The following is a 26,809-nucleotide window of genomic DNA, read 5'->3' on the forward strand; positions in this document are numbered from 1 at the left end:
CACATCTGGAGGGCCCTAGTTTCCTCATCCCTGGCCTGTGTCATAAACCTCTTTGTATGGTCTTTGACTAAAATCAAAGAGCAGCAAATTTGCAAAAAAGGGGCAACACTGTTGAAATTAAGCTTGCCGAATTGACTATATACAAATGTGCACCGTTAATTATATCTTTTTTTGAGAAAAACAAAGTATTATATATGCTTGTAAATATACCTAGTTACTGTAGGCTGGAGTCCTCCACATCTGTGTAATGGCTATTCTCCTGAAAGAGAAGAAAAAGGGGGAGGAGATTATTTGGTTCTCTTTTTGAGCTGTTGCTAGGATAAGGGTTACATGTATTGGAAATAAATAACCCTAACAGTGATATTTTATACATGGCTACTCAGAGCCCTTACTGAATTCAGGTGGGCTCATTCCCAGGTAAGTGTGTATAGGACTACAGCCCAAGTGTCCATGGGGTTGGGTTGTTGCCAATTTCTTTTGGGTGCATAGGCCCATTTGTAAAGCAGAGAAATGGTTGTGGGCACCACATACATACTGTAACCAAGCACACACTGCAATCTATTATACTGACTGCAGCTGAATTTTCTTTTTAGCCTAATTTCAAAGGGGGGTGGACTCTGTAGGTGCCCAAGAAGGCTTCTCTGACCACGTGGGTGCCACATTGTCAACCTTTGTGAAAATTGGCAAATACCTAGTTTTGTAAGCATTCATTACTAATAAAAGTGATGCTGGAGCATTAGTTCAGCATTAGTAACATCAAATTGCAGCTCAGAAGTATCTGAATTAATAATCTGAGCAGAATGCCCTGAGAACAGCTTCTCGTAGGGGGAAATATGATACATGAGATGGGAGTTATAAAATACTTCGTGCATGGGCAAATGCTCTAGAAATCATTGCTAAGTGATGATACCAGTACTTTAAAACAGCTTGGGAATTTGTTGAGCAAGCAGGGCTGGGTCCAAAGAAGTTTCCATGAATTTTTATAGCTTGTTCCTCTTGAACACTATTAAATCATGCATTAAATGTGAATCCCCCAATCATTACACTTCTTTGGCATTATTGGTTCGAATACTTGGGCCCTGGTTTGGCAGCTGATTATTCACAGTGACATTTCATGCTGTAAAGGTAAAGGTACCCCTGCCCGTACGGGCCAGTCTTGCCAGACTCTAGGGTTGTGCGCTCATCTCTATAGGCCAGGAGCCAGCGCTGTCCGCAGACACTTCTGGGTCACGTGGCCAGCATGACAAGCTGCATCTGGCGAGCCAGCGCAGCACACGGAACGCCGTTTACCTTCCCACTGGTAAGCGATCCCTATTTATCTACTTGCACCCGGGGGTGCTTTCGAACTGCTTGGTTGGCAGGCGCTGAGACCGAACGACGGGAGCGCACCCTGCCGCGGGGATTCAAACTGCCTACCATGCGATCGGCAAGTCCTAGGCGCTGAGGATTTACCCACAGCGCCACCCGCGTCCCAATTTCATGCTGTAGCAATGTTTAATTTGGTTAATGCAACACCACCAGCAGCAGCCTGTACTGTGTCTGCATAACAGCTCAGCAAGGTAAGGTAGTGACTGACCTTCCACCAAAAAGACACTGGGGTTTTCTCCAGTGTGCCACAGTGGCTTTCAGTGAATGAAGAAAGATGCACGTTCTGGAATTATGGCCCCTCTAAACTTTGTATTGCATGTGTTATTTCAATGTATACAACTTTCAAGATTGCTCGCTGACAAGTGTATAAACCAAATTGCAGAAAGGCAATAATTTGCTGAACTGGGTTCTCGTTCTCTGTGTGTGTGTGTGTGGGGGGGCGCAGTTGGATATTTTATTGGAAATGAGATCAAAGGATAGCTCACAATAATAATGATGAGTCAGATGTTCAGCTGCAGGCCCTGCATGTTCAATTTATGTGCACAGAGTGAAACCATGGCAGGATCTGCTGAACACACTCTTTTGCAAATCTGATGTGCTTGTGGCATTTCCACAAACAGGACATATGATGGAACACATGAAGGGCAGAGCCTGCTAGTTCCATGCCATGCACACATTCATTCCATGTGCCCAAATGCCCATGCAGGGCTAAAGAGTTGGGTGGGATCAGCTGTGGCATGCCACCAAGGGGAGTCCTTATCTGTCTGTTTAAGTTAAATGCCCACTGCTGTAAAAGTTCCTTGACACTAAGGTTTTAAACCGGTTTTCAAAATATTTAAGTGGTATAGTTTTGGCTACAATTGGGATGACGACGACGACGGCTTGTTAATCTATGGATCACCTTTCACATGCAACTCAATGTGATTTACAAACATGCCGTATAATCTGCTGCAAATGATTTTAAAAACAGTATAAACACACACACAAATCAACTGTGACTGAAAATAGGTTTTCATTTTGTGTTCTTTTTAAACCTAACTAGGAGACCTTTTCATCTAACTGGAAAAAGATGCCAAACTATAATGTCTTCAATTGTTTCTGGAAAGGACATAGAGCAGGAAGCTGCCATAGCACCACAGGGATACTGTTCCACAAAACAAGGGTGGCCAAGCCAAGATGAAATCCCTGGTCCTTGTAGTTCCTGTGGAGCAGGTTTCTGCTATTTTTGCTTGGTACTGCAAATTTCAGAGCATTATCTGCAGGTCTAGTAAAAACAGAGCATGATAGAGAGAGACTTGGGGTGCTGGTTCCAGTTTGTGGGGTGGGCAGGCAAGACGTTATCAGCAGGGCCCCTGCCCGTATGGGACTAAGAACATCCAGGGATTGGCAGTGAGCCCTACACATGAAATGGTCCTTGGCAGGTGCCTGGCATTACCACCTCCTGGATACTTGTCCCGATCCAGCTGAAAGCTAGACGTCTGCAGGAGGAGCCTTTTGCTTATTCATATCCCTTGCTGGAGAGAAAATCCTGCTGCGAGTGCCTGATTCTCAGTTCCAGCCTAGGATTCAAGGCTAGAGTAGCCATGCACCCCCGTTTTTTGGAGAGGACCATCTTCTGTTTGAAGGGCTGCCTTCTCTCAGAAAAGACAGTGGGTGGGCTAGCCAACAGCACCTGGACAGCATAATGAGCTGGCACAGAGGTCACATGGGAACTGTCTTCCCTACAATGGTGAGATGCATTGTATTTCTGTTTAAATTATAGTAATTAGGCTAAATTTGCATTTCTACATAGAGATTAGCATATGCAATTCTATGCAAGTCTCTACTTTTGTCCCCTTCTTTGGCGATGCGCAGTTGGCCTCCCCATCCAAGGTTCTGTACTGGCAGTTAAGACGCTGCATTTTAGCCATCTTGATAATAATAATAATATATTATTTATACCCCGCCCATCTGGCTGGGCCTCCCCAGCCACTCTGGGAGGCTTCCATAGAAACCAAAAATATACTAAAATATCACACGTTAAAAATTTCCCTGAGAATTATTGAGAATTATAATGTATTATTAAGCCAGTGCTTTGTTACCCCTGGAGGGTGGCATATATGGCTATTAATAGTTGCCCTGTGAGTTTCCATAGCAGGTTTCTCCTTTAATTCACCTACTGCTTGGAATTTTTTATAGTTTATATATTGCAAAGGCCTTAAAAAGAAAAGAGTGGTATTTCAGGAGTGGGAATGGTGTGCATATGTATGAAATTCCAGCCTCCTGCTTCATCACTATATAGCTGGTTGCACATTTATTTATTTTTAAAAGGGCTATCTATGCATGTGCTGCATTGGATCAGACCCAAGGCAATCTGAGTTAGGAATTTACAACAGCTTATTATGATATGTTTTCCAGCCACATATTCAGACAGTCACACATCTGAGAATAAAATGTCTTGGAACAAAGCTCTTTGCATTAGGCAGAGATTGACAGCCGAGAAAGCCTGGATTTGTTGATGTGAATGTGGAAGGACAGGTCCCATTCCTGAGCATCAACATGCCAGGTGCTTCCTGGAAAGGCCACCTTCCAGGATGGGCTGAAAAGCGGATAACCCAGCTGTAACCGATCACAGCATGAAAGACTGCCATTTATTTGAGGGGAGGGGGAGAGAATATTGCTTTTGCCAGCAATCTGAACACTCAAAATTGTACAAGGCTTATCAATCCACAGGGGTGGGAGAGCAATGGTTTCCTACCAATTCGTCGTCACAGTCATCTCTCAGGAGACCTTCTTCTTCTCCCTCCTCGCCATTGAGTGGCTCCTCTACGTTCATTTCTGCCTCAGACGCTGTGTCTTCTTGGGAAAGCTCGCTTTTGTTCCCATCTGCTTTCTTTCTGACCTCTGCAGGATGAGATGTAGTAAGGGACAAACCCAAAAGATTGACACTCCATTTGGGCCACTCTGTGAATCAGAATCATTTCATTGTTGCTCACACTAACCAGTGGTCTGGGATCTCTTAACTTTGTGACAGATCCTGCCTTTGATCAGATGTAAACCGGAGGAGGGTATGGGAGGAGCTTTGATCACCTACTGAGAGCTGGGCAGGGGTGGTGATTCCAGGTTTAGAGAGATGAAACCCCCCCGCCGCCGCTATTTACAGTGGGAGGAGTGGGAGAATCCATAGACATGGTTTCCATACAAGGGGACGGGACGAGCAACAACACTGTGGGTTAAAACCTGAACATCTTATGGAAGTGTTATAAAATTTACCTTTTTAGGGCTATGGCCCTTCCACTTATCTGGAAGTAAGCCCCATGGAATTCTACAGGACTTACTTTTAAGTAGACATAGTTAGGATTGCAGTGCAAATCAGGAAGCACCATCATATTAAAACAAGTGGGCCTTGCAACAACTTTTTGCAGTGTTGGTTGCTCCTGTTCACTGGTAAGTCTGCTAACTGCCCCCCTTTCATTTCCCCCCTCCTCAACAGGAGTTTGTGGCCATTGAACACGCTCAATCCTCATGGGGGCTGGTGGAGTGCCCTTCCCTGTGGGTTTCCACCCCTGCAAACTCTCTTCCCAACTCTACTGTTATATTTCTCTTGTGTTTGTTTGTGTGTTAGAGATGTCACAGAATTCCAATGTACACAGAAACGGGAGCAGAAAATTGCTGATGTTCGCTTATTTGTCCCATGTCTGGAACGGAAATCAATCCAGCGAATCACCATCCACTAACGTTGTCGCCTTCAGTCTGCAAATGATACATAACTAATTCCACGCCAACCAATTTGCAGTGCACTGACATTAAAGTGGTGGGATAATGTAATGACAATGCAACTTATGTAACTTGCATAAATTACATGATTTTGCCGCAGTCGACAGTAAGGCAAATAACATTGTTTTCGGTGGAAGACAAACTGCAGCAGAGCAGAAACTACGCTGCATGTGATTAATATGGGACAGAAAGGATGCCTTTTTACATCCTTAGTGTTTGTGGTTTCCAAAAGCTGTTCTGTTTAACTCTTGCCATCGCAACCTTTGTGATAAAACGCTAACAGAATATCCTCATCTTTGAGATGCTTCAGAAACAATAAAGGTAAAGGTACCCCTGCCCGTACGGGCCAGTCGTGTTCGACTCTAGGGTTGCGTGCCTATCTCGCTTAAGAGGCCGGGGGCCAGTGCTGTCCGGAGACACTTCCGGGTCACGTGGCCAGCGTGAAGAAGCTGCTCTGGTGAGCCTGTACCAGTGCAGCACACGGAAACGCCGTTTGCCTTCCCGCTATAAAGCGGTACCTATTTATCTACTTGCACTTAAGGGTGCTTTCGAACTGCTAGGTGGGCAGGAGCTGGGACCGAACGACGGGAGCTCACCCCGTCGCGGGGATTCGAACTGCCAACCATATGATCAGCAAGTCCTAGGCACTGAGGTTTTACCCACAGCGCCACCCGCGTCCCTCAGAAACAATAGCTTGTACTTAAAAACAATAGTATGTTGGAATAATACAGTGGCCTCAGCTGCTGAATTACAACAGCAAAAACATAAATGAATGCAGGTCCCCAAGTGAAGGAGTGCTGGCGAAAGCTAGGTAGCTGGCACAGAGTTAATCTCTGCACCTGAACTCCTGCAATGTTTCGGCCTCATTGACGAGAGATTTGGAATCAGCCCACTGACCTGCCGATGCTTTCTGTTGTTCTGCAATCTGCTCCAATCTGCCCAGGAGAGCATCAATGTTGGATTTGATCTGCGTCAACTCCGTTTTAATTGTCTGCAGTTCATTGCATTTCACTTGGAGGAGAGAGAGAGAGAGAGAAGCTGGAAGCAAGGCTTACTATTCTTTCTTATTTTGCAAAAGTGGTGCCTTTCTTGAGCAGAGACTTAGTTCTTTTCCTTATATACCTTTCAATAGCAGGTCCTACTAGGGAGCCATCACAATATAAGGTTGTTGGATTCAATATAGGACAGGTCTCCTTTGCCTTTCATAGCTGTGAAGAAGACAGGAGAATTTTGGCAGGTACAGTTTCTCCCATCCTAGTGCTCCATAAATGGGACAAGCAATCAATGCCCCAATCCTCAGGCACAGCTTATTAAAGGCATGGAAGCTCTGGACTATAATGACTTTGGCAAGAGAATGACACTGCTTGGAAGTAACCATGGATTGTAACTTTAAAAAAAAATTTAACCCCCCCCTCCGCCAAACCTGCGAATTTTAACATACAAACCTTGAACATTTAGCAATGGATTCTCATTTCATTTAAAGATGCTTTACACAAATCACTTTGGTGGTGGACAGGTGCGGAACGATCTGATCAAGAGATCACCTTCCTCCTTTTTTGCAGTGTTGCCTTTGTAGAACTCAGCATGGACAGAACTAGAATTAGTTGGCTCTGCATGTCATTGGCTTTGGTTCAACTTGCTGTTGTTCTGCCTCCTTTCTGCCCTGTCAGTCCCAACGGGGCACCAACCACCACCGTGTTTTTATAAAGATATGCATACGTAAAATACAGTAAACAGGGTTGCCTTGCAAAAGTATTGTTAGCATATGTCGTACAATACAATGCAAAGGCAGGCTTTGAAGGCAAGCTCCTGTCTTTGAAATATGAATTATCTCTGTGTAATAACATAGAAGCTTACATTTTAATTTGGCAGAGCTGTTTGCAATGGCAGTGGATCGGGCAAAGAGTTTGACTGGGAGTGTTGCTTTTACGCGCCGTACCAAAGGGATGGTCACTCGTGGACGCTTCACAGGAACCACCCTGGGAATGGGAGACACCCGTCCCCGATACTCAAAGAGTCTGCAAGACAAAAGTAGCTTACGGTAGAAGAAGCCCCCTCCCTTCCCCCATAAAGTTCTATATGATTGTAAGACCTTAAGATAAATTTAAACATACAATTCAACTACGACATCCCATCAGTACATGGATTTCTTGTTGTGCAATGAAACCTCCCCCATCTCCTCCTGCTACACATATCCTCCCCAAATCTGCTCCAGAGGTTTGGAGGAAACCCCAGAACAGATCTAGGGGGCATTAGGGGGAAGAGAGGGAGAGAGAACATTTCACTGCGCAAGTGGAAACCCTTGCACTGACAGAACGTTCATTTAGCACTGTGTTGGATTCCAGCCATAATGCTTATTGCTTCCAAATGAATCCTTTAATGATACAATTGCAAACACTTACTCGGAACCATGCAATGGAACTTCAGCTTTTTCAAATGTGCGGAATCCTTACACAAAATCAATATACAAAAGACCTTAAAAACGCCATACAAATGTAAGATGCTATGCAAAATCGTTAAAGACCTCACACAATATTTTCAGAAATTTAATACATCATTAACTCTTACAATTCTTGCATTATAAACCTAATACTTAGTTCTAATCTAAATACTTGTCTACAAATGTATAATAAGGGAAAGGCTTGCCTTTTATTAGGCTTTCTGTAGGGAGCTACTTTGGCTCAAATTTGTTCATTTTGACCCTCTTCTGTTTTACCTGTAGTACTCAAGGATGCTATTCTGCTATTCCCCACATTTTCACACCTCATTCCCTTAATTGTGCTGTTTCTTTCCTTTTCCAGTATTTAGCCTAGAGGACATGGGCTGCTACTATCACATGAAAAAGTAGCTTTAAAAAATCTTTCAGAGCAACTCCTTTTATATAGGTCAAACGATGACTTATAGGACACATTTTGTCATCTTTTGAATCACTCAAGAGCATAGGAAGCTCAGTATTGTCAGCATTGTGCCTGTGGCTCCTCAGAACTTCAGGCTTTTCCTAGCCCTACCTGGAGATGGAATCTGAGACCACCTTTATGCAAGGCAGAGATGCTCTACCACAGAGCTACTCTCCTTCCCCAATGACTGTTATTTCCTGGCAAGGTATCCATGCAGCCGAACAGACCAAAAGGTATTCTCTAATCCTGCCACATTTCCAACAACTAGCCATACAATTATTTTATACATTTTGGATAGCATAAGGCAGGAATGGTCAGACATCAGGATTGCAGGATCGACTTTTGTTTTCTTCCCTGAAGCCCCAAAAGTCACCAGCTGGGGACAGGTGTAAAATGGTGGAGGCAACATACTCTTAGACAAAAGGATATGCTCAGTACAGGAATAGGTTTCCAGTGCCAAAATTGAGCTCATAATCATGTCACTCAAAAATCTACTTCTGGTTTCCTTTCCCCCAATCTTTCTTCATCTCAACAGCCTATTTTAGAAGGGGGCGTGGAATTTTTTGTTGTTGTTGCTGCTGTGAGCCAGAATCCTTGCTGAACATCTGAACATCACCCAGAGATGGGCCAGTATATACTAATTTACCTTCTGCCCACACACTTGGTCTAAGAGCTATCAAGTGTTAAAAGCTTAAGCACTTTCTAATAATGTTGTAGAAACTATTTATTTGCAATTTGTGGAATCTCATGTATATGTGGGAATAATCTGGGATGATCTCATTATGATAACTGAGATACATCTTTGTTTTTATCCAAAACTATTCTATTTCAAAGCAATTCAGTCGTCTCACTCCTGGCCCTTGATGTCTTAGCCAAGGGGAAAAGGAGCAGAACAACAAACACTTTCCAGCAGCACAGAACCAGACTGCGGCGAAATACATTCAGACCAATAACAAACTTGGATGAACATGAGACAATGTTCCCTTACTGCCTCTAGGGGTAGCTAGCATTCCATCCACACATGCCAGTCACTAGATTGCCTGGGATAAAAAGCAGCGGCTAGGGATGATATTTGATCACGAAGGTTTTGGAAGACACATTCGCTAAACCAATGCCGTTAACCGCACACAGAATACTTTTACTTAACAAATCACTATAGCCTGCAAGACTGTGACTTTTAATGCATTTTTAAAACACCTTAATGTTTCCACTCTTAGAATTAATTTAGGAACTCCCGAGGACTTGAGAACTGACGTACAAGCCCAGTTCTTCCTAACCTGTGCTCCTTATCTCATTTTAGTGTCTATCCATAAACGTTTCTGGTGGGTAGAAAGTTGTGGCCTTTTATACCATGCAGTTTGAGATGCAGACAGAAGCAGGTACAATGGTATTTATTCAAGTTGCACATGTAGGCAGACAAGAAGGAACTTTCTGAGCACAAAATACTTTTTTTGTCTTTAGCAAACCTATGGATACTTAGATGACAAGAGCACTCAGGAACCTATTGGGGAAATGTCAACCTGGGGAAGTATGTGAACGACTCCAAGAGAGCAGGGGAAAGAATAATAAAGGGAGGCAGGAAAGAGGGAGAGCAGGAAGATGGGCATTATGAAAAAAGCATGTGGATGTGGAACATGAAACCTGAGTTTTAAAAGCACCAAGGGCTGTTCCCAGTCACATCCCTGAATGCCTTTGCAACCATGGGAGGAATTCATGGTACACCTTTATGCTCCTCCTCCTTGATGGGTTTGGGATTTGTCTCTTGTGACTTTAAAACTATCCCCATCAGCTGAATGCAGAGCAATTAACACAGTGCACTTATTTCAGAGCCCCAGAAATGCATTATTCCATTCCTGCCAGCTCAACTCAAGGTGTTTCACTTGGTCCTTTCAATCTGCTTACCTGTCATAGAAGTCATCTCTGTAGTAGTCGTAGTCAAATTCATAGCCACTGTAGACAAAAGAAAACCAGTTAGTATTATACTATCCCCACCCATTTCTATTTGCTTGTCACAGCCTTTATAACATGGGGTGGGAGACCTGTGGTTCTGCAGATGTTTCTGGACTACAATTCCCACCATTTCTGAACCTTAGACTATGCTGGTTAGGCCTAGTGGGAGTTAGTGTCCAATAGCTGTGCCCCAGAATATAGCTGGAGTCCCCATTCCTGCTTTATGAGGTAGCAGAACTTAGCCTTGCAGATTTGGAAGAAAAAAAAATGCCCTGACTGTATGCAGAACCATTTTGGCACAGCAGGACACCCAACTTGCACAGAATTAAGCCACAACCAGGCCTTCCACAGGAAATCATGTAAAGCAGCCAGCTTTGAGCTATAGTAGCATGAGGTTATAATGACGTAGAGGCTCAACCAACAGTTATTGTTAGCTGGGCTACCAAAAGATAAATGGGCATCATTTTAGAAGGCAATCTGTTCTTAGCTGGAGGGGTCAGGATACGGGGAGACAGGGGCTGCGTAAGCACCTGTCAAGAACAGTTGAGGTGGAGTCACTACCATCAAAGTGCCAGCGGCTGCCTTGATAACCCGCCATTTCCCTTTTCTCTTCCCTGAGCGATATTTTATACACTGTAATGAAACTATCATGCAGGAACCCTTGATAGAAGAAAACTTTCAGCATGAATCCATCTGGCGAATAGTAGAAATGGAAAGCTTTGACATTTCCTGCTGAAAAGGAGCATATAGCTACACATCAGTTTGAAAGGTCGGCTCAAAGTGGAATTTTTAATTTTGCCTTGACATTTTTGACTTCCCAGTGACGTGGAGGCGGCATTTCAGGAGAATAAAAACCACCGGAGATTTAATGCTCGGCCCCTCGCACTGCTCCACAGGAGCAACCCCCCTGCCCCTTATGCTGCCTGAGTCTCTGTACAGCTGGCAATGGGGCAATTTTTTCAGCCCCAGGGCAGCTTCCCAAGGGCCACCTGCCAGTGGTAGGAGAGCCTAAGGGATAGAGGCAAAAGTGGGCAAACCAACAACTGTACAACTACAACCTTTGTACTGTAGAATAGATCCTCCAGACAAGCAAAGTGAGAGGCATCGTCACAGTTCAAGGACACATACCAAGAAGGCAAAAAGAAAAAAAAAAGCGGGTGGGGGTGAGGGTGCGGCCTAGGGAGAGTTCTGAGGGCCAGGCAGAAAGATATGGAAGGCCACATTCACCCCCAAGCCTGAGGTTCCCCATTCCTGCTGTTGCACTTGGACCAGGAAGGTCTGGGTTTAATTTCTTTTAAAAACTGCAGAAAACAAACTACTTCCTTTTCTGTTTGCCTCTGAATTCTCTGACATCTCTATCCCTCATACATGCCACCTTGAGCGCTTGACAACCCCATGGAAGAAAGGTAGGATACATAAAGGCAGCAAATATACTCTGTAGTCCTTTTTCCTGTAAATAAGTAGCAGTAAATAATTTGGTATACTATAGTATACCTTGATGGTAATAATCACCAAGGGATATGGTTATATGTAGGTAGCTTCCTGGTTCTCACCATGTTCCATAGGGTGTTTCAACAGGTTGTGGGCCTTGACTACATTGATTTAATGATGCGTTTAGGTCTTGGGTGGATAGCGGATTAATTATTCGTTTTAGAACGACAATGTGAGTCTGCATAGTTAAGCCCATTGGGGCAGGAAACAGACAAAAAGAACGAGGAAAGGGTTCTGGGACCTATTAGGCTTTCAGTCTTAAGGCTGAAAGCATCCATTTCAACTTCTTTCTTTTTAACTCAACCCTTTCCCTTTGGGTTACTCATAATCTCAGAGAAAGGCTGGCACATTTCCAGAGAACAGAGCTATCAAAAGTTATTAAACGGAACAATGAGGAGCACACTTTGGCCTCCATGTTTGACTGATTCAAGCTGGCAAGATCACTGAAGCTGGTTAGAGCAGAACAGCTGCATAGTCCAATGCTTGATCTGGGAGTTCTATAGGCAGCTCAGAGGAGACACGCAGGATCACCAGACCATTGGTCCATAAGACTCAGCACTGTCTACTGTATACTGATGGGCAACAGCTTAAAAGAGCTCAAAGAATGGTCTTTTCCCGCCTTGTTATCTGAACCTGGGGTGTTTTATGTTTTTAGGTATTAGTAGTAGTAATGTTGTTGTTTAGTTGTGTCTGACTCTTCGTGACCCCATGGACCAGAGCACGCCAGGCACTGTAGTAGTAATAGTAACAACCAAATAGCCCAGTTGGTACAGCATAGAATCATAGAATCATAGAATCATAGAGTTGGAAGAGACCACAAGGACCATCGAGTCCAACCCCCTGCCAAGCAGGAAACACCATCAGAGCACTCCTGACATATGGTTGTCAAGCCTCTGCTTAAAGACCTCCAAAGTAGCAGACTCCACCACACTCCTTGGCAGCAAATTCCACTGTCGAACAGCTCTTACTGTCAGGAAGTTCTTCCTAATGTTTAGGTGGAATCTTCTTTCTTGTAGTTTGGATCCATTGCTCCGTGTCCGCTTCTCTGGAGCAGCAGAAAACAACCTTTCTCCCTCCTCTATGTGACATCCTTTTATATATTTGAACATGGCTATCATATCACCCCTTAACCTCCTCTTCTCCAGGCTAAACATGCCCAGCTCCCTTAGCCGTTCCTCATAAGGCATCGTTTCCAGGCCTTTGACCATTTTGGTTGCCCTCCTCTGGACACGTTCCAGTTTGTCAGTGTCCTTCTTGAATTGTGGTGCCCAGAACTGGACACAGTACTCCAGGTGTGGTCTGACCAGAGCAGAATACAGTGGCACTATTACTTCCCTTGATCTAGATGCTATACTCCTATTGATGCAGCCCAGAATTGCATTGGCTTTTTTAGCTGCCGCGTCACACTGTTGGCTCATGTCAAGTTTGTGGTCAACCAAGACTCCTAGATCCTTTTCACATGTACTGCTCTCAAGCCAGGTGTCACCCATCTTGTATTTGTGCCTCTCATTTTTTTTGCCCAAGTGCAATACTTTACATTTCTCCCTGTTAAAATTCATCTTGTTTGCTTTTGCCCAGTTCTCTAATCTGTCAAGGTCGTTTTGAAGTGTGATCCTGTCCTCTGGGGTGTTAGCCACCCCTCCCAGTTTGGTGTCATCTGCAAATTTGATCAGGATGCCCTTGAGTCCATCATCCAAGTCGTTGATAAAGATGTTGAATAAGACCGGGCCCAAGACAGAACCCTGTGGCACCCCACTAGTCACTTTTCTCCAGGATGAAGAGGAACCATTGATGAGCACCCTTTGGGTTCGGTCAGTCAGCCAGTTACAAATCCACTGAGTGGTAGCATAGTCAAGACCGCATTTTACCAGCTTCTTTACAAGAATATCATGGGGCACCTTGTCAAATGCCTTGCTGAAATCAAGGTAGGCTACATCCACTGCGTTCCCTTCATCTACCAGGCTTGTAATTCTGTCAAAAAACGAGATCAGGTTAGTCTGACATGACTTATTTTTCAGAAATCCATGCTGACTATTGGTGATCACAGCATTCCTTTCTAGGTGCTCACAGACTGTTTGCTTAATGATCTGTTCCAGAATCTTCCCTGCTATTGATGTCAGACTGACTGGGCGGTAATTATTTGGGTCCTCTCTTTTCCCCTTTTTGAAAATAGGGACAACATTTGCCCTCCTCCAGTCTGCCGGGACTTCGCCTGTTCTCCAGGAATTCTCAAAGATGACTGCCAGTGGTTCTGAGATCACATCTGCCAGTTCTTTTAATACTCTTGGATGCAGTTCATCTGGCCCTGGAGACTTGAATACATCTAATCTAGCCAAATATTCTTGTACTATCTCCTTAGTTATTCTGGGCTGTGTTTCCTTTGCTGAATCATTTGCTCCAAATGAGACACTTAATTTCAAGGTCATGGTTTCAAGCACCACAGTGGGCAAAAAGATTCTTGCATTGCTGGGGGTTGGGCCAGATGACCCTCATGGTCCCTTCCAACTCTACAATTCTGTCAGTTGTATATCAGATGACCTTAGGGCTGGTGACAATAAAGAAAATGACCATACAACATACACTGTAAAAAAAAAAATCGCAAAAATTACCACTTCTCATAAAATCCAATAATCAGTGGGGAGGGAAATCAATGCAAGCAGCTCAAAAAAAGCTGTATCTGGCAGCCACCCTCCTTGTGAGAAAAATGTTTTAGTGAATAGGTCTTATGTTTAAGTGACCTTGGTGTTGGAATGAGACCAATAATGGTTCCAGCCAAGCCTCCACCTATTCAGTTCCTGAGTTCTTGAGAGTGTCAAAATAAACATAGTAATAGTTACAATATTGTACAAAAGCATCCTAGACTAGAGTATCAGACAAAGGGGAATAGGCAGGCACCATGTGTATGTTCTTTGGTAAAATGAGCTATCCACTGGTGTTATTATTAATTTAAGCGAAGGGCGAGAACATAATACAATCCTAAAGGTGGTTAGAAATCATCAAAACAAACACAGATCCTGCTATGCGGTTCTGATCAGTGAATAGGACTATCCTAGCGGGTTTCCTTAAGGTCATACCTGGGCAGTGTTTTGGATTTGACAAAAGGAGAGTTACTAGCCTGGGTGCTCTGTCTCCATGGGAGCTAATTGTTAGAACATTGCTTCTTGATACAGGACCACTCTGCAGTGTTCTGGCTAGAAAATTGATGGAAGGTTATGAAAGGGGGCATATCACCCTAGGTAAGGATGAGGTAATCTAGCTGTGTGTCTGTCTGTGGAAGGGAACAAATGGGGGAGACTGCAGTTGGAGTTTTGCAGTGAAAGAGTCAGCTTAGAAGCGTTTTGACTTGGCAGAGGGGGGCCGCTACTTTGGAGACCTGGTGTGTGGAAGTGGCTTTGGCTGCCTGACGGGGTGTTCAGGCATCTGCCTCCACCTATGCTCTGTCTGTACATTTGTAATTCAGATACTACAAAACACTGTAGGCTTCTGGTCACCTCCTTCCCAAGGAAGCTGAACCTGGCTAAGCTCTGCTCCCCTGGATTTTATTTTATTTTTTTAACCAGAAGTGAGGAAATCCCAATACCAACCAAGCACACAAAACCAGTTAAAAATCCCTCATAAAACAAGCCGCAAATCACTGGTAGGAACATGATAATGATGCTTAATAATATCAGAAAAAGCAAAGAATCACAAAATGATAGAGATGGAAGGGGTCCCGAGGGTCATCTAGTCCAACCCCATGAAATGCACACATCTCAACTAAAGCAGATGGCCATCTAACCTCTGCTTGAAGGAGAGTCCAGAATGAAGAGTCCAATGAAGGAGAGTCCAGAACCTCCTGGTGGAGTCAAACAGCTCAGACATTCAGAAAGTTCTTCCTGATGTTAAGTTGGAATCTCCTTCCTTATAACTTGGATCCATTGATTCGGGTTCTACCCTCCAGAGCAGAAGAAAACAAGCTTGCCGCATCTTCCATGTGATAGCCCTTGATATGTCTGAAGATGGCTATCATATCTCCTCCCAGTCTACTCTTTACTAGACTAAACCTACCCAACTCCCTCAACTGTTTCTCATAAAGCTTGGCTTCTAGATCCTTTATCATCTTGGTCGCCCTCCTCTGTACGCATTCCAGTTTATCAATATCCTTCTGTGTCCAGAACTGGACACAGTATTCCGGGTGTAATCCTACCAAGGCAGAACAGAGTAGTACTATTATTTCCCAAGACACTATATTTCTGTTGATGCAGCCTAAAAGAGAATTAGGTTGGTTTTTTTTGCTGTTGCATCACACGTTTGACTCCTGTCCAGCCTGTGGTCTGCTAAGACCCTTAGAGCCTTTGACTACTAGCAAGCCATGTAGTCCCCCATCTTATATTTGCCAAGCTAATTTAAATTCTCAGCAAGTGCTTTCAGTGGCATAGGAACATAAAAAGCCACCTGAAGCAGTGTCAGACCAGAGGTTCATCTAGCTTAGAGTTGTCTACACTGATAGCAACTCTCCAGGGTTTCAGAGGGGGGACATTCTCAGCCCTACCTGGAAGTGCTGGGCATTCTACTTGAGACCTTTTGCATGCAAAGCAGATGATGTGCCATGGACCAAAGGGCGTCTGCCCCCCCATAAGTCCAGGGACCCTGGGACCAGAAGTGCCTGAAAAACTGCCAGAAGCAGTGAGCTGGTGGTAGCAGCAGTAGTGTGTTTTATGTGACAGCAGTGTGACTACAAAAAGCCAAGCAAGGCATGCAAGTGTGTGCATGCAAATGCTGGGGTGGGTGCAGTGCCAAAGTTGGAGGGAATCCTCAAGGCCTGAGCTCCCCTCAAACCCAGCATTGCCTCCAGGTGCCTTGAACATGCTATGCAGTGCTGTCTCAGTGCTTGACAGCTATGCAGTGCTTGACAGCAAAAAGGGAGAAAACAGACAAAGAATTTCTGGACACCACCACTGAGAAGGCCCTGTCCTATGTGTCTCATCTTAGATAGCACTGGAACACGAAGCGGGACCGTCTCTGGTAACTGATGCAGGACAGGAGTAGATGCTCCTTTTATATATCCAGGATCCAAAGCCATTTAGGACAGGGAGGACTAACCTACGGCCTTTCTGATGTTGCTGTTCTACAACTCCCATTATCCTTGACCTTTGTCCATGCTGGCGAGTGCTGATGGGAGTCCAACAACACCTAGAGAGCCACAGCTTGGCCACCACAAATTTAGGGCTCAAAAGGTGAAAACCAGCACCTTGAATTGGGTTGAATGAAGTTGGGACTATATGATCAGAAACCTATGCTTCCCTGAGCACTCTGGTTACTTCAGTTTTCATTTTCATTTTATAATGTACGAAGTTTCCATGCCTGCAGACAGTGCTCCCCCCCCCATAAAAAAATGTTTGGGGGTACTCTCATTTTGACTCGAGAAAATCACCATTTCATAGTTCAAATCGGGGGAAATAAATACAGTAAATGGACAAAAGTACAAAGATTCACAAAATATTTAGGGGTATGTGTACCCCCAGAAATAAGCACTGCCTGCAGATACTGTAGAAAGACCACTCAAACATAAATACTCATGTCAAGTGTTTCCACAGTGCCTTGGAGTTATGGCTGCAATCCTCTGCAATTTTATTGGAGATGCACAACCCTCTGCGTTCAGTAGGCTGTTCTTCAGAGTAAATAGGCATTTCCACACAGCAGTTTATCGTGGATTCGGTGGTATGCAAAGTTTGCGCAACATACTATGTCATCCACATCAAAATGCCATCCCACATTATCAGCAAATTAAACTGGATTTATTGTTTCCATAGTACCCTACACCCTCTGCCAAAAAATAACCCTTGCAAAAATGGTACATCTGAATTAAATGGGTATGTGTGTGTGTAGAAATACAGGGGAGCATTTTGATTAGCATGTTGTGAAGATGCTGCAAAGAAACCCATAACGGCCGTGCACTAGCAGCCCTGACTCCACAATAAACTGCTGCACAGAAACACCCCATGTGCTCAGGATTGCAAGGCAAGGCTCTTTAATCATAAGCAGCAGTTAGGCAGTAAATAATTCCCCCCCTTTTAATGGTTAAGGGATGATGAATTCACTGCTGATAGCAATAATAATCTCTGTGGTTTATGGCTCAAAAATCAATGTGCTGTAACTGTACAATACCACCCACTCTCACACCTGTATCTTCATAGTCTGTGTTTCCCTCTTCCATCCCCTGCAACTGCATGGGAACTCACCTTAAGAGAATAGACAGGAGAATTTAATGTCTCCTGCTCCTTAGCTGTATGCAGAGATTTAGAAGGCTGTGGCAGACACTGATCCAGTCATAAATCATACTGTTCTCAATAAAGAGCCCCAGTGGGCAAAGACATGATATGACAAATGCCACACATCATTATGGTGACCCTTTGTTTAGTTGATTTTAATTTCCACTATTTAAATCTGCAAAGGGCTCCTAGGAGGATTCTGAAGCATCATGTGCCTCACTGATCACTTCCAGGTGAGCTGTTTATTGAGCATTTATCCTGGTTTGTTTCCACACTTCGCAGGGAGGCTAGATGCTGTTCAGCTATTTACTGAGCATTCATTCTGGTTTGTTTGCGGGGAGGTTATACAACGTTGTGCCAACCAGTTAATATCCCACACTTTCCAGTCTGAACTGGGTTTTGTTTTTTGGTTGGTGGTGGTTTTGTTGTGCAGGAATGGCAAACCAACTTAAATTATGCAATCTAAATTTGCTGATATGAGACTGAGTCCCACCCAAATATAAGAACGGCCTGGAAGTGTCCAGTATTACTTGGAATTTGTGCTAATAAATACCCCTGTTAAGAGCAGGCAGAATAATTCAACTCACTACCATTAGAACCATAGCAATTGGACACAATCTTGCCCAGAATTAAGTATGTTTTAAATGCTATAGATTTCAATGGGGTTTTAACAGCATAATCTGATGCATTTTTACTCGGATGCAGTCACACAATAGTCAATTGAGCTTACTCCCAGATAGGTATGTATAGATCTGCAATTTAAGACTGCAACACAATTCACTTACTTGTAACTTGGCTTACTTGCATGCATGAGCAAGCTGCTCATTATGCAGTTTTCTGAGACACACTAGCCTCACAGCAACAGGTTGAACAAGAATGGACCTGTGGTACCTCCCAGATCAAAGTCCCTATTTTGAAAGGCTTGTGGAAATCACACAGTTTCTCTGGTCTGTTTGACAGTGTGCACAGAAAAATTTTTCTGTGATGTTTCAACTGGTGAATTGCTGCTTCTACCAGTGGGAAGGGATTAATAAAGGATAGGATGGAGGAGAGTGCTGGGATGTGTACTGTTACTATTTACCTTTATACTCCTGAAATATCAAGCCCGGCCATGTGAGAAATAGCTCCATGCTTTTATCTTTCCCCACCTGGGATCTGAATGAGACAGCTGGCTGACTGCAGGTCTCTTTAGTAGGTGGGTGGAAACTATGCCCCCCTCCCCATCTTGTTAGCTAATGCTTGACAGATCAGATGTGATTATGCTCACATCTTTAATTCCTCTTCTTTTTCTTTATTCCTGATGTTTTTTCAGGATGTTCTAAATTTGGGATTGTATCAGAAATGAAGTGGAAGCTTAGAAGAAATCCATTCTCTTCCATTGTCTCATGCAATTGATCTCACATCCACACAATGCATTTAAAGCACATGGCTTCCCTCCAAAGAACCCCGGGAATTGAATTTATTTTCTATTTTTAAATTTTATTTTGACAAAGTAATAATCATAAATAAATAAGAATCAAAGTGTGCACCCCACCACCGAAACCATTCCATTGTAACTATCCAACCTCCCAAAATTTCAACACCTCTTGCGATGGTTTGACCCCTTTACGTTTTAACAGTGCAAATTCTACAAACACACTCCATATCTCCTTCAAATCATTTCTCCTGCATATTCCCCATCTTACCTTAATGGCACATGTTAATTTATCATTAATAGTGTATTTTACCCTTCACAGAATTACAATCCCAACACCCTTAACAGATTACAATTTCCAGGATTCTTTTGGGGGAAAGCCGCAATCTTTAAATGTGCTTTAAGAAATATGGCTGGTGCAAATGTGACACCCATGTAACAAATGCAACAACACAAGCACAGGCACAACAACAAGCAGAAGCTAGAAACAATGCAAAGCACTGCAATGACTGTCAGTGACCAATTGCAAATTGCCACTTAGACCTACGTCACGTCAGACCTAACACTCCTTCCATGCTTAGCAGATTACAACCCTGGAATTTAGTGGCGTTTGCTTCCAACCTGCATCGCAACCATCTCATCTGCATGTCTACTTGGAAGTAAGCCCTATTTAATTAAACTGGACTACTCCAATGTAAATGTGCATATGATTTCAGCTTACAGAGGGTTAGAATTGGGATGCTAGACTCCAGTTAGAGGTGGACAAGTCAGTCTATTTCTAATCCATGTGAAATTCACATTAAGAACGGACCTCCGGAACGAATTAAGTACTTAACCCGAGGTACCACTGTATGCAGTTATACATATATTTTGTCTCAACATATGACCTTGCGTCCGAAGTTGTCGGATGCATTCAGAGGGCAGGAGGAAAAAATCGTTCACATTTTTAAGTGAAGCATCCTAATGTGCACTTAGGTGCACAGACTAATACATGGATCATCCTTTGCATTTTACACCACTTTGAATGTTGTGGTTCATTTCTCAACTAAAAAGAATGCATCAAAATGCAAATAAAGTGTATTTGGTGGCAAAATACATAAAGAAATGCATATGTTGAGTTAAAACACGTATTTGATTGCGAGAAATGTATTTAAATATTACTTTTCAAAGATTCACCGATTAATCTTTAGGTAGGATGGAACAGACGTATGAATGAATACACATGGAATTGATGCGATCCAGAAATAGGCTCATCCGTCCGCCCCAATGGATGGGTGGGATCATCTGGAAAAAACCTGGAAGATTTCGGACAGACTAAAGAAAGTGTTTCTTCATGCAGCTCATAGTTAAACTATGGCATACACTCCCACAGATTACACGAGCACCCCCCACTCAGCTCTCTTAGTCTTAATTCCCCTCGTTTACTGACGCAAACCTGAAAGTCAGTTGCCCTATTGTTATCTTTTCATTCAGCAGCCTAACAGCCCACGGATAGAAGCTGTTCTTTACCCTGTTGGTGTGACTAATCATGCTTCTATATCTTCTGCCCGAGGGCAGAAGATCAAGAAAGTGCCAGCCAGGGTGTGAATCATCCCTGAGAATTTTCCTCACTCTCCTGAGGCAACGTTCTTCCGCGATGTCATCCAGCGGATTCATGGGACAGCCCATAATATCTTGTGCTGTATTCATCACCCTCTGTAGTCACTTCCTATCAGTTGATGTCAAACCAGCGTACCACACCGTGATGCAGTATGAAAGGACACTTTCTATTGTGGACCGGTAGAAGGAGATCATCAACCGTTGATTGACATCATTCTTTCGCAATACTCTGAGGAGATGGAGTCTCTGTTGGGCTTTCTTAACCACCTGGGTTGTATTGATTTTCCAAGTAAGGTCTTCACCGAGATGAACTCCTAGGAATTTAAAGGAAGAGACTCTCTCCACACAGCCCTCCCCAATGTACAGCAGTGCTAGTTCTCCTCTCTGCCTCCAAAAGTCCAATACCATCACCTTTGTCTTGCTGATATTAAGGTGCAAGTTGTTCCCTAGGCACTATGTAGATATTTTTTGGGTCTCCCCAAAAGAGAATTAGGCAAATTCATGAAGGACAAGGTGATCAACAGCTAATAGCCACAATGGCTATGCTCTTCCTCCATGACTGGAGACAGGATGCATCTGTAGGAGGGATGAGTGCAGTTGTGCTTAAGTCCTTCTTGCTTGTGTCCTTCCCATAGGATCTGGAAGATCACAATCAGAATCAGATGCTGCACTAGGTGGACCAATGGCCTGATCCAGCAGAGATCTTCTTATGCTTTTTTATGTTCTAACCTTCCTATGGTGGCCTATAAATTACTCCAGATTATTAGCAAGAGTGTGCTGCTGAAACACTCTGGAATTTGTGGGTTTTTTTAGGTAGAAAGGGAATGTTGCCCTGGGATAACTTCTGAAATAACGATCATTGTGCCTGATCGTATAAGCAAGCCTTAAGAAATGTGTGGGCAAACACTCGGAGCTGCATGTATTCTGTGAAAGAATAAACAAACAAGCTGGTGCCAAGGTGACCCAAAATCTGTGTCAAGCAAAGCCATTCTGCCATGTGAATAAATCACGCAATTAAGCAAATTTGCACTCATCTGCTTCTTTTGCATTTAGTTTGCTCCTGGTAGATAATTACCAGTAAATAATTAAGAGGCACTACATGAGCAAGAGAAAAAGAACAGTGGATCACAACTGATCCACTGCAAGTCAACTAGAGAAAAATAAAGGGGTCAGTGTTGTGTCCACCAAAGTGACCTACAGCCTGACAGGCTTCACATTCAGATGCCATTTAGAGAAGGAAAGAAGCGAAGAGGTATTTATCTCATGCTTCTGCTTGCAATTTCAGTCAACTGATCTATTAGCTCTGAAGTCTAAAGATAAATAACAGCGTTTGCACTACTCCCTTTTCTATTTGTAGCCCACAAACTTGAAACTTGAAAGATCTTGGTTATTATTATTTTTTAGAAAAATGTACATAAGTAAATGTCACTTGCATCCAAGAAATGTGGACATTCCTATCCTGAGCAACTTAGGGACAAAACACCACATCTTTCAATTCAGCTTTCCCTAGTTTCAAACGCCTGCTCCCCTCTGCACATTTACTCCTCTCCCTACCACCCAATCTGAGGCTGGTTCATCTCACAAACCACAGGCATTTTGTTCACATGTGGCTTGGCTCTCTGTCTAATGGAGAACCGATTCCTATTATAGCCCTATCTGGGCATTTGATCCCTTGGAAAAAGACCTGTACTTCAGAGACAGAGCATTTGCCTTGAGGGCAGAAGGTCCCAGGTTCCATATCTGACATGTCTAGGTAGGGCTGGAAATGTTCCCATCTTAAACCCTGGAATGCTGCTGCCAGTTTGTGTAGGCAGTAATGATTTAGATGGAACAATGGTCTGACTCAGTATAAGGCAACTCATACATATTTGCCAAATATCATACCTTTCCACCAGAACTTAAACCCCTCTTTATCCAGGAAGAAGATGTTGTGTTGTGCTCATATTTCCGTGAGTTCTGATGGGAAGCAGCTAAAGACCCTCTCACCTTGTCTCTCTAAATGCGCACCATTTCCCCCTTTCTTATTTACTATTAGAGATGATTTCCCTGGTCTCCCACCCCCACCGTACTTCCCTTAACAACACAAGTGATACAGCAGTGTTTGATGTGTGTACCATTGCTTGAAGGTAACATAATAACTAAGATGAGGCCAAAACACCAGCCTGGGCAGAGAAGAAAGCTTGGTGGGTAATAAAAACAAGAGTGCCAGGACTTCCCTTTAATCTTCAGATGGGCTTCTTCAAAGTGGCATAAGCTGTGCTAAAGGGGCTACTAAGATTTTACCTGAATTAATGATACGATGAAAGAGGCAGAGTGGAAGAGATTATATTGACAAGAGTATTATTAAGAAGCAGAGGTTGGCAAAGGATGAAAGCAGAGTTTATCTGCTTGCTGAGTTTCTTTTAGGGGAGATGGGGAGATTGTTCCCCACCCACAAAATCCCTACCTCTCCCATATTGGCACAATGATTATGCAGAACTATCAATTTTGGGAACCCAGGAAAAAAATGGATAAAAGTGATCACATCTTCTTCCCTTAAAGCAGACGGCTTCAACCTTGGATTCCCATATGCTGATGGACTACAACACCATCATCCCCAGCTGGCTTAGCCAATGATCAGGGATCAGGGAAGCTGCAGTCTGACAGCATCTGGGAACCCAAGGTTGAAGAACCCTTGATACCTTTGCAGGACTAGCACCACGATTATACCAGCAAATATCGTATTTTTTGCACCATAACACTCACTTTTTTCCTCCTAGAAAGTAAGGGGAAATGTCTGTGCGTGTTATGGAGCGAATGCCTACGGATGGTGGGGGGATCTGCTGCAGTCGTGAGCAGAGGATCCATGGTTCCCCTTCCTTCCCTCCTCCGTGGCTCGCTTTGAAACAGCAAAGCGGGAGAAGAGCCGCTGAGTGTGGAGGAGAGAGGGACAGAGAGCCTGCTTGCTTTAAAGGAGCAAAGCAGGAGAGGAGAGGAGCCGCTTACATGAGTCCGGAGCTGTTTTTTCAGCGAGCCGGGGAGGAGGGAGAGAACAGCTTGCTAAATAGCAGCAAAGTTTTTTTGCAAGCAGGCTCTCTGTCCCTCTCTCCTCCCCACTCAGCTGGCTTAATAGCAGCAAAGTTTTTCAGCGAGCCGGGGAGGAGGGAGAGAAGCAGAGCCTTTAAAGGAGCAAAGCGGGAGAGGAGAGGGGCCTTCTCCTCTTATACCCCTCTTCTGCATTATTAGCAGCATCCTTCTCCACACCCCCCACGCGTGTTCCTTGTCCCTTGAGTGCTTTTCCTTCCCTCCCCACTTAAAACGTGGTTACGAAGCACAGATCCACATGGATCATCTGGTTTTTGCACTGGGGCACCCCAAATTCACCATCAGATCACATAGCATGTCCATGGCTACAGCTTGCACCAAAAAAATCATGCACCCACTGTTGCCTGGGGCCGCAGTGGTGCAAAAACATGGTTACAAAGCATGGATCCACATGGATCCTCAGGATTTTTGCATTGGGCTACCCCAAACTCACCGTCAGATCACATGTCTGTGGCCACAGCATGAACCACAAAAATCATACATCCACTTTTTCGTTTAGAATATTTTTTTCTTGTTTTCCACCTCTAAAAACTATGTGTGTGTTATGGTTGGGTGCGTGTTATAGAGGGAAAAATACGGTAATTGTGTACCTTGCCCTCCATTCCAAACTGCAATGAAATTTGAGTTTGCTGACTAAGTCCATTTGGCGCTTACAATTCCAATATGGAGAGACTGCAAACCACATTGGCGCCTGTAATCTGTAGCATACAGACAGGAATATGACTACTTTTGTTATGTTTGCAATTATGCAATTTCTATTCATGTCGTAAGCAGCTTTGTGCATGGTTTGAACTATGGAAAGGCGGCATACAAATAAAAGTATGCATGTGTGTATGTTGGCAAATACTATTACCATGCAATCACTAGTCCACAGTTTGCTAGGGGTGCCTTATTCAACTTCGTTACATTTACAATGAATTGTTTTTAGTTTGTTTTATTTTGATAATTTGATGAGAGCTGTAAAGTGGCATATAAATTAAATATACACCTTTTTTTAAAAAGAAAAACGGCAAGCAGTCATCTGTTACCCTTTAGCTGATTCAAAAAATAAATTTATTTGCAGAGACGAGGAGGAGTAATTTTGTAGAGAAACAAGCCAAAATTGATTTGGCAAAAAAATGTTCCTCAGAACTTCCCACAGGGGATTCTGATGACTGAATATTCTAATATTATGCATCAAACATAGTGTACTTAATGTAAGTGTTTGCTATTGAACAGTATTTGATAATTGACATTAAGTGACACTGGTAGCTCATGCACAATAGCAGTTGGTATTTGACAGATATGACAGCTGAAAGAGAACATTTTGTAAAGTGAATGCTGACTTTCCCCTCCTAATAATTCCACATATTCACTTAGCCAATAAGGAAGCAACCTTTTGAACAGGAATAAAAAAACCAAACAACTCCTCCAGCATGTGCTTTTGCTTTGGGCACTCTCTTGATGTTGCCTTTGCCTGGAACTGCTTTGTATCTGACATTTCTGCTGTGGGATTCTCTCTGCCCAATCACCATCTTAGACTCTTCAACATTACACACGGTCCACCCTCCCTATACCCCCCCACTCCTTCCCTGAGCTCCTCTCCATTGAGCCAGTGGCCTTCTCTGAAACATTGCCCTCTACTATCTCTCCTCCCCTCCTCCTCTGCTTCTGCCTGCTCCATAGATGCTGCAGTTGTTACCTTCAATTTGTCCCTGTTGTCCCGCTCTTCTAACATACTTTTCTCCTCCCCGCACATCCACACCCCTGGCTCAGTGCCTCTGTTTGATAGTTTCACTCATATTCAGGTACAGCTGAAAGCCTTTGGTGGAGAACAAAAAAAGTGTGTGGCTGATGATCTCAGCCACTGTAAATTCATGCTCTGTCCCTTCTTGTCTAAGCAGCAATGCTGCACACATCTCATCTATACCAACCATAGAAATTCACAGCACTTCTCCTCCTCCAATCTTGATGCTCTGTTAGGGCCTTGCTACTGGCTCTCCACCTCCTGACACTCTGCTCAACATTTCCCCTCTTCTTCCATGCTGAAACCAAAACCTACCTGCTCTTATTTCTTTCTCCTGCTCCTTCCACATACCAGTTATTCCTCCTCCTGCACTTCTCTCTACCATTTTCATTTACTTTTTCTCACCTGACGTCCACTACCCTGCTCCTCCATGTGCTCACTTGATCACATTTAAAACTATTTACAGTGGTACCTCGGGTTACATACGCTTCAGGTTACAGACTCCACTATCCCAGAAATAGTACCTCGGGTTAAGAACTTTGCTTCAGGATGAGAACAGAAATCGCGAGGCGGCAGCGGGAGGCCCCATTAGCTAAAGTGGTGCTTCAGGTTAAGAACAGTTTCAGGTTAAGAACGGACCTCCAGAACGAATTAAGTACTTAACCCGAGGTACCACTGTAGTTTAATATTTTTCAATTAAATGGACAAACTTGATCCACTGATACTGGCTTTTCAATGTCCGATAGTTATTTATACCTCCAGCACCCTGCTGCCACCCCCTTGCCTCTTAGACTGTTTCTACACAGATATAAAAAACGCTATAAAAAAAAAGTTACAGGGGGAGGGGGGAACCCGCTCCCAAGGCAATCTGCCATTGACTTTGGATTCTGCTCTACAGCACCATCTGATGTCAGATTTTTTAATAATGCATTTTTTACGTTATAAATTGACCTGTGTAGTTGAGTCCCCTTCCCCAAGTAATCCCCCCTTTGATATCCACTGCTGTAAACCCAAAATGGTTCCCCCTGGTTAATGGGGAAACAAAACTCTTACAGCAGTTTTGAGAGCAAACTCTAAACCTGTCCGGCTTCGGGGATTCAGATCAAACAAAAGGAGCGTTCTTACCAGTCAGCTTCTTTAATAATCACAGCAAGAGACAAAGGAATGCATATCTCTCTAGATATGGTGTTGCTTCCAGTAAAGGCTCACCCCCTCCATCCCCATTAATCTATGTCATTTCTCTGTCGGGTAATCTGATCTTGTTGCCGCTGCA

At 43.6% G+C, this 26,809-nt stretch overlaps 1 protein-coding gene across 5 annotated transcripts in view; it reads right to left on the reverse strand.

Moving 5' to 3' along the window:
* RALY (RALY heterogeneous nuclear ribonucleoprotein) overlaps positions 1 to 26,809 on the reverse strand; it is a 212,211-nt gene that overhangs the window by 2,673 nt on the left and 182,729 nt on the right. For all 5 annotated transcript variants that reach the window (XM_083508266.1, XM_083508265.1, XM_083508269.1 and 2 more), the window contains 5 exons: positions 9,924 to 9,971; positions 6,982 to 7,142; positions 6,022 to 6,135; positions 4,106 to 4,251; positions 211 to 259 (listed from right to left, as the gene is read on the reverse strand). In XM_083508266.1, the coding sequence (XP_083364392.1) occupies positions 215 to 259; positions 4,106 to 4,251; positions 6,022 to 6,135; positions 6,982 to 7,142; positions 9,924 to 9,971 (514 nt within the window). In that variant the 3' untranslated portion in view covers positions 211 to 214. The remainder of the gene's footprint in view (positions 1 to 210; positions 260 to 4,105; positions 4,252 to 6,021; positions 6,136 to 6,981; positions 7,143 to 9,923; positions 9,972 to 26,809) is intronic.

This window comes from Podarcis liolepis (assembly GCF_965112155.1).
Source record: "Podarcis liolepis genome assembly, chromosome: 6".
In the NCBI taxonomy this organism is placed as follows: Eukaryota; Metazoa; Chordata; class Lepidosauria; order Squamata; family Lacertidae; genus Podarcis; species Podarcis liolepis.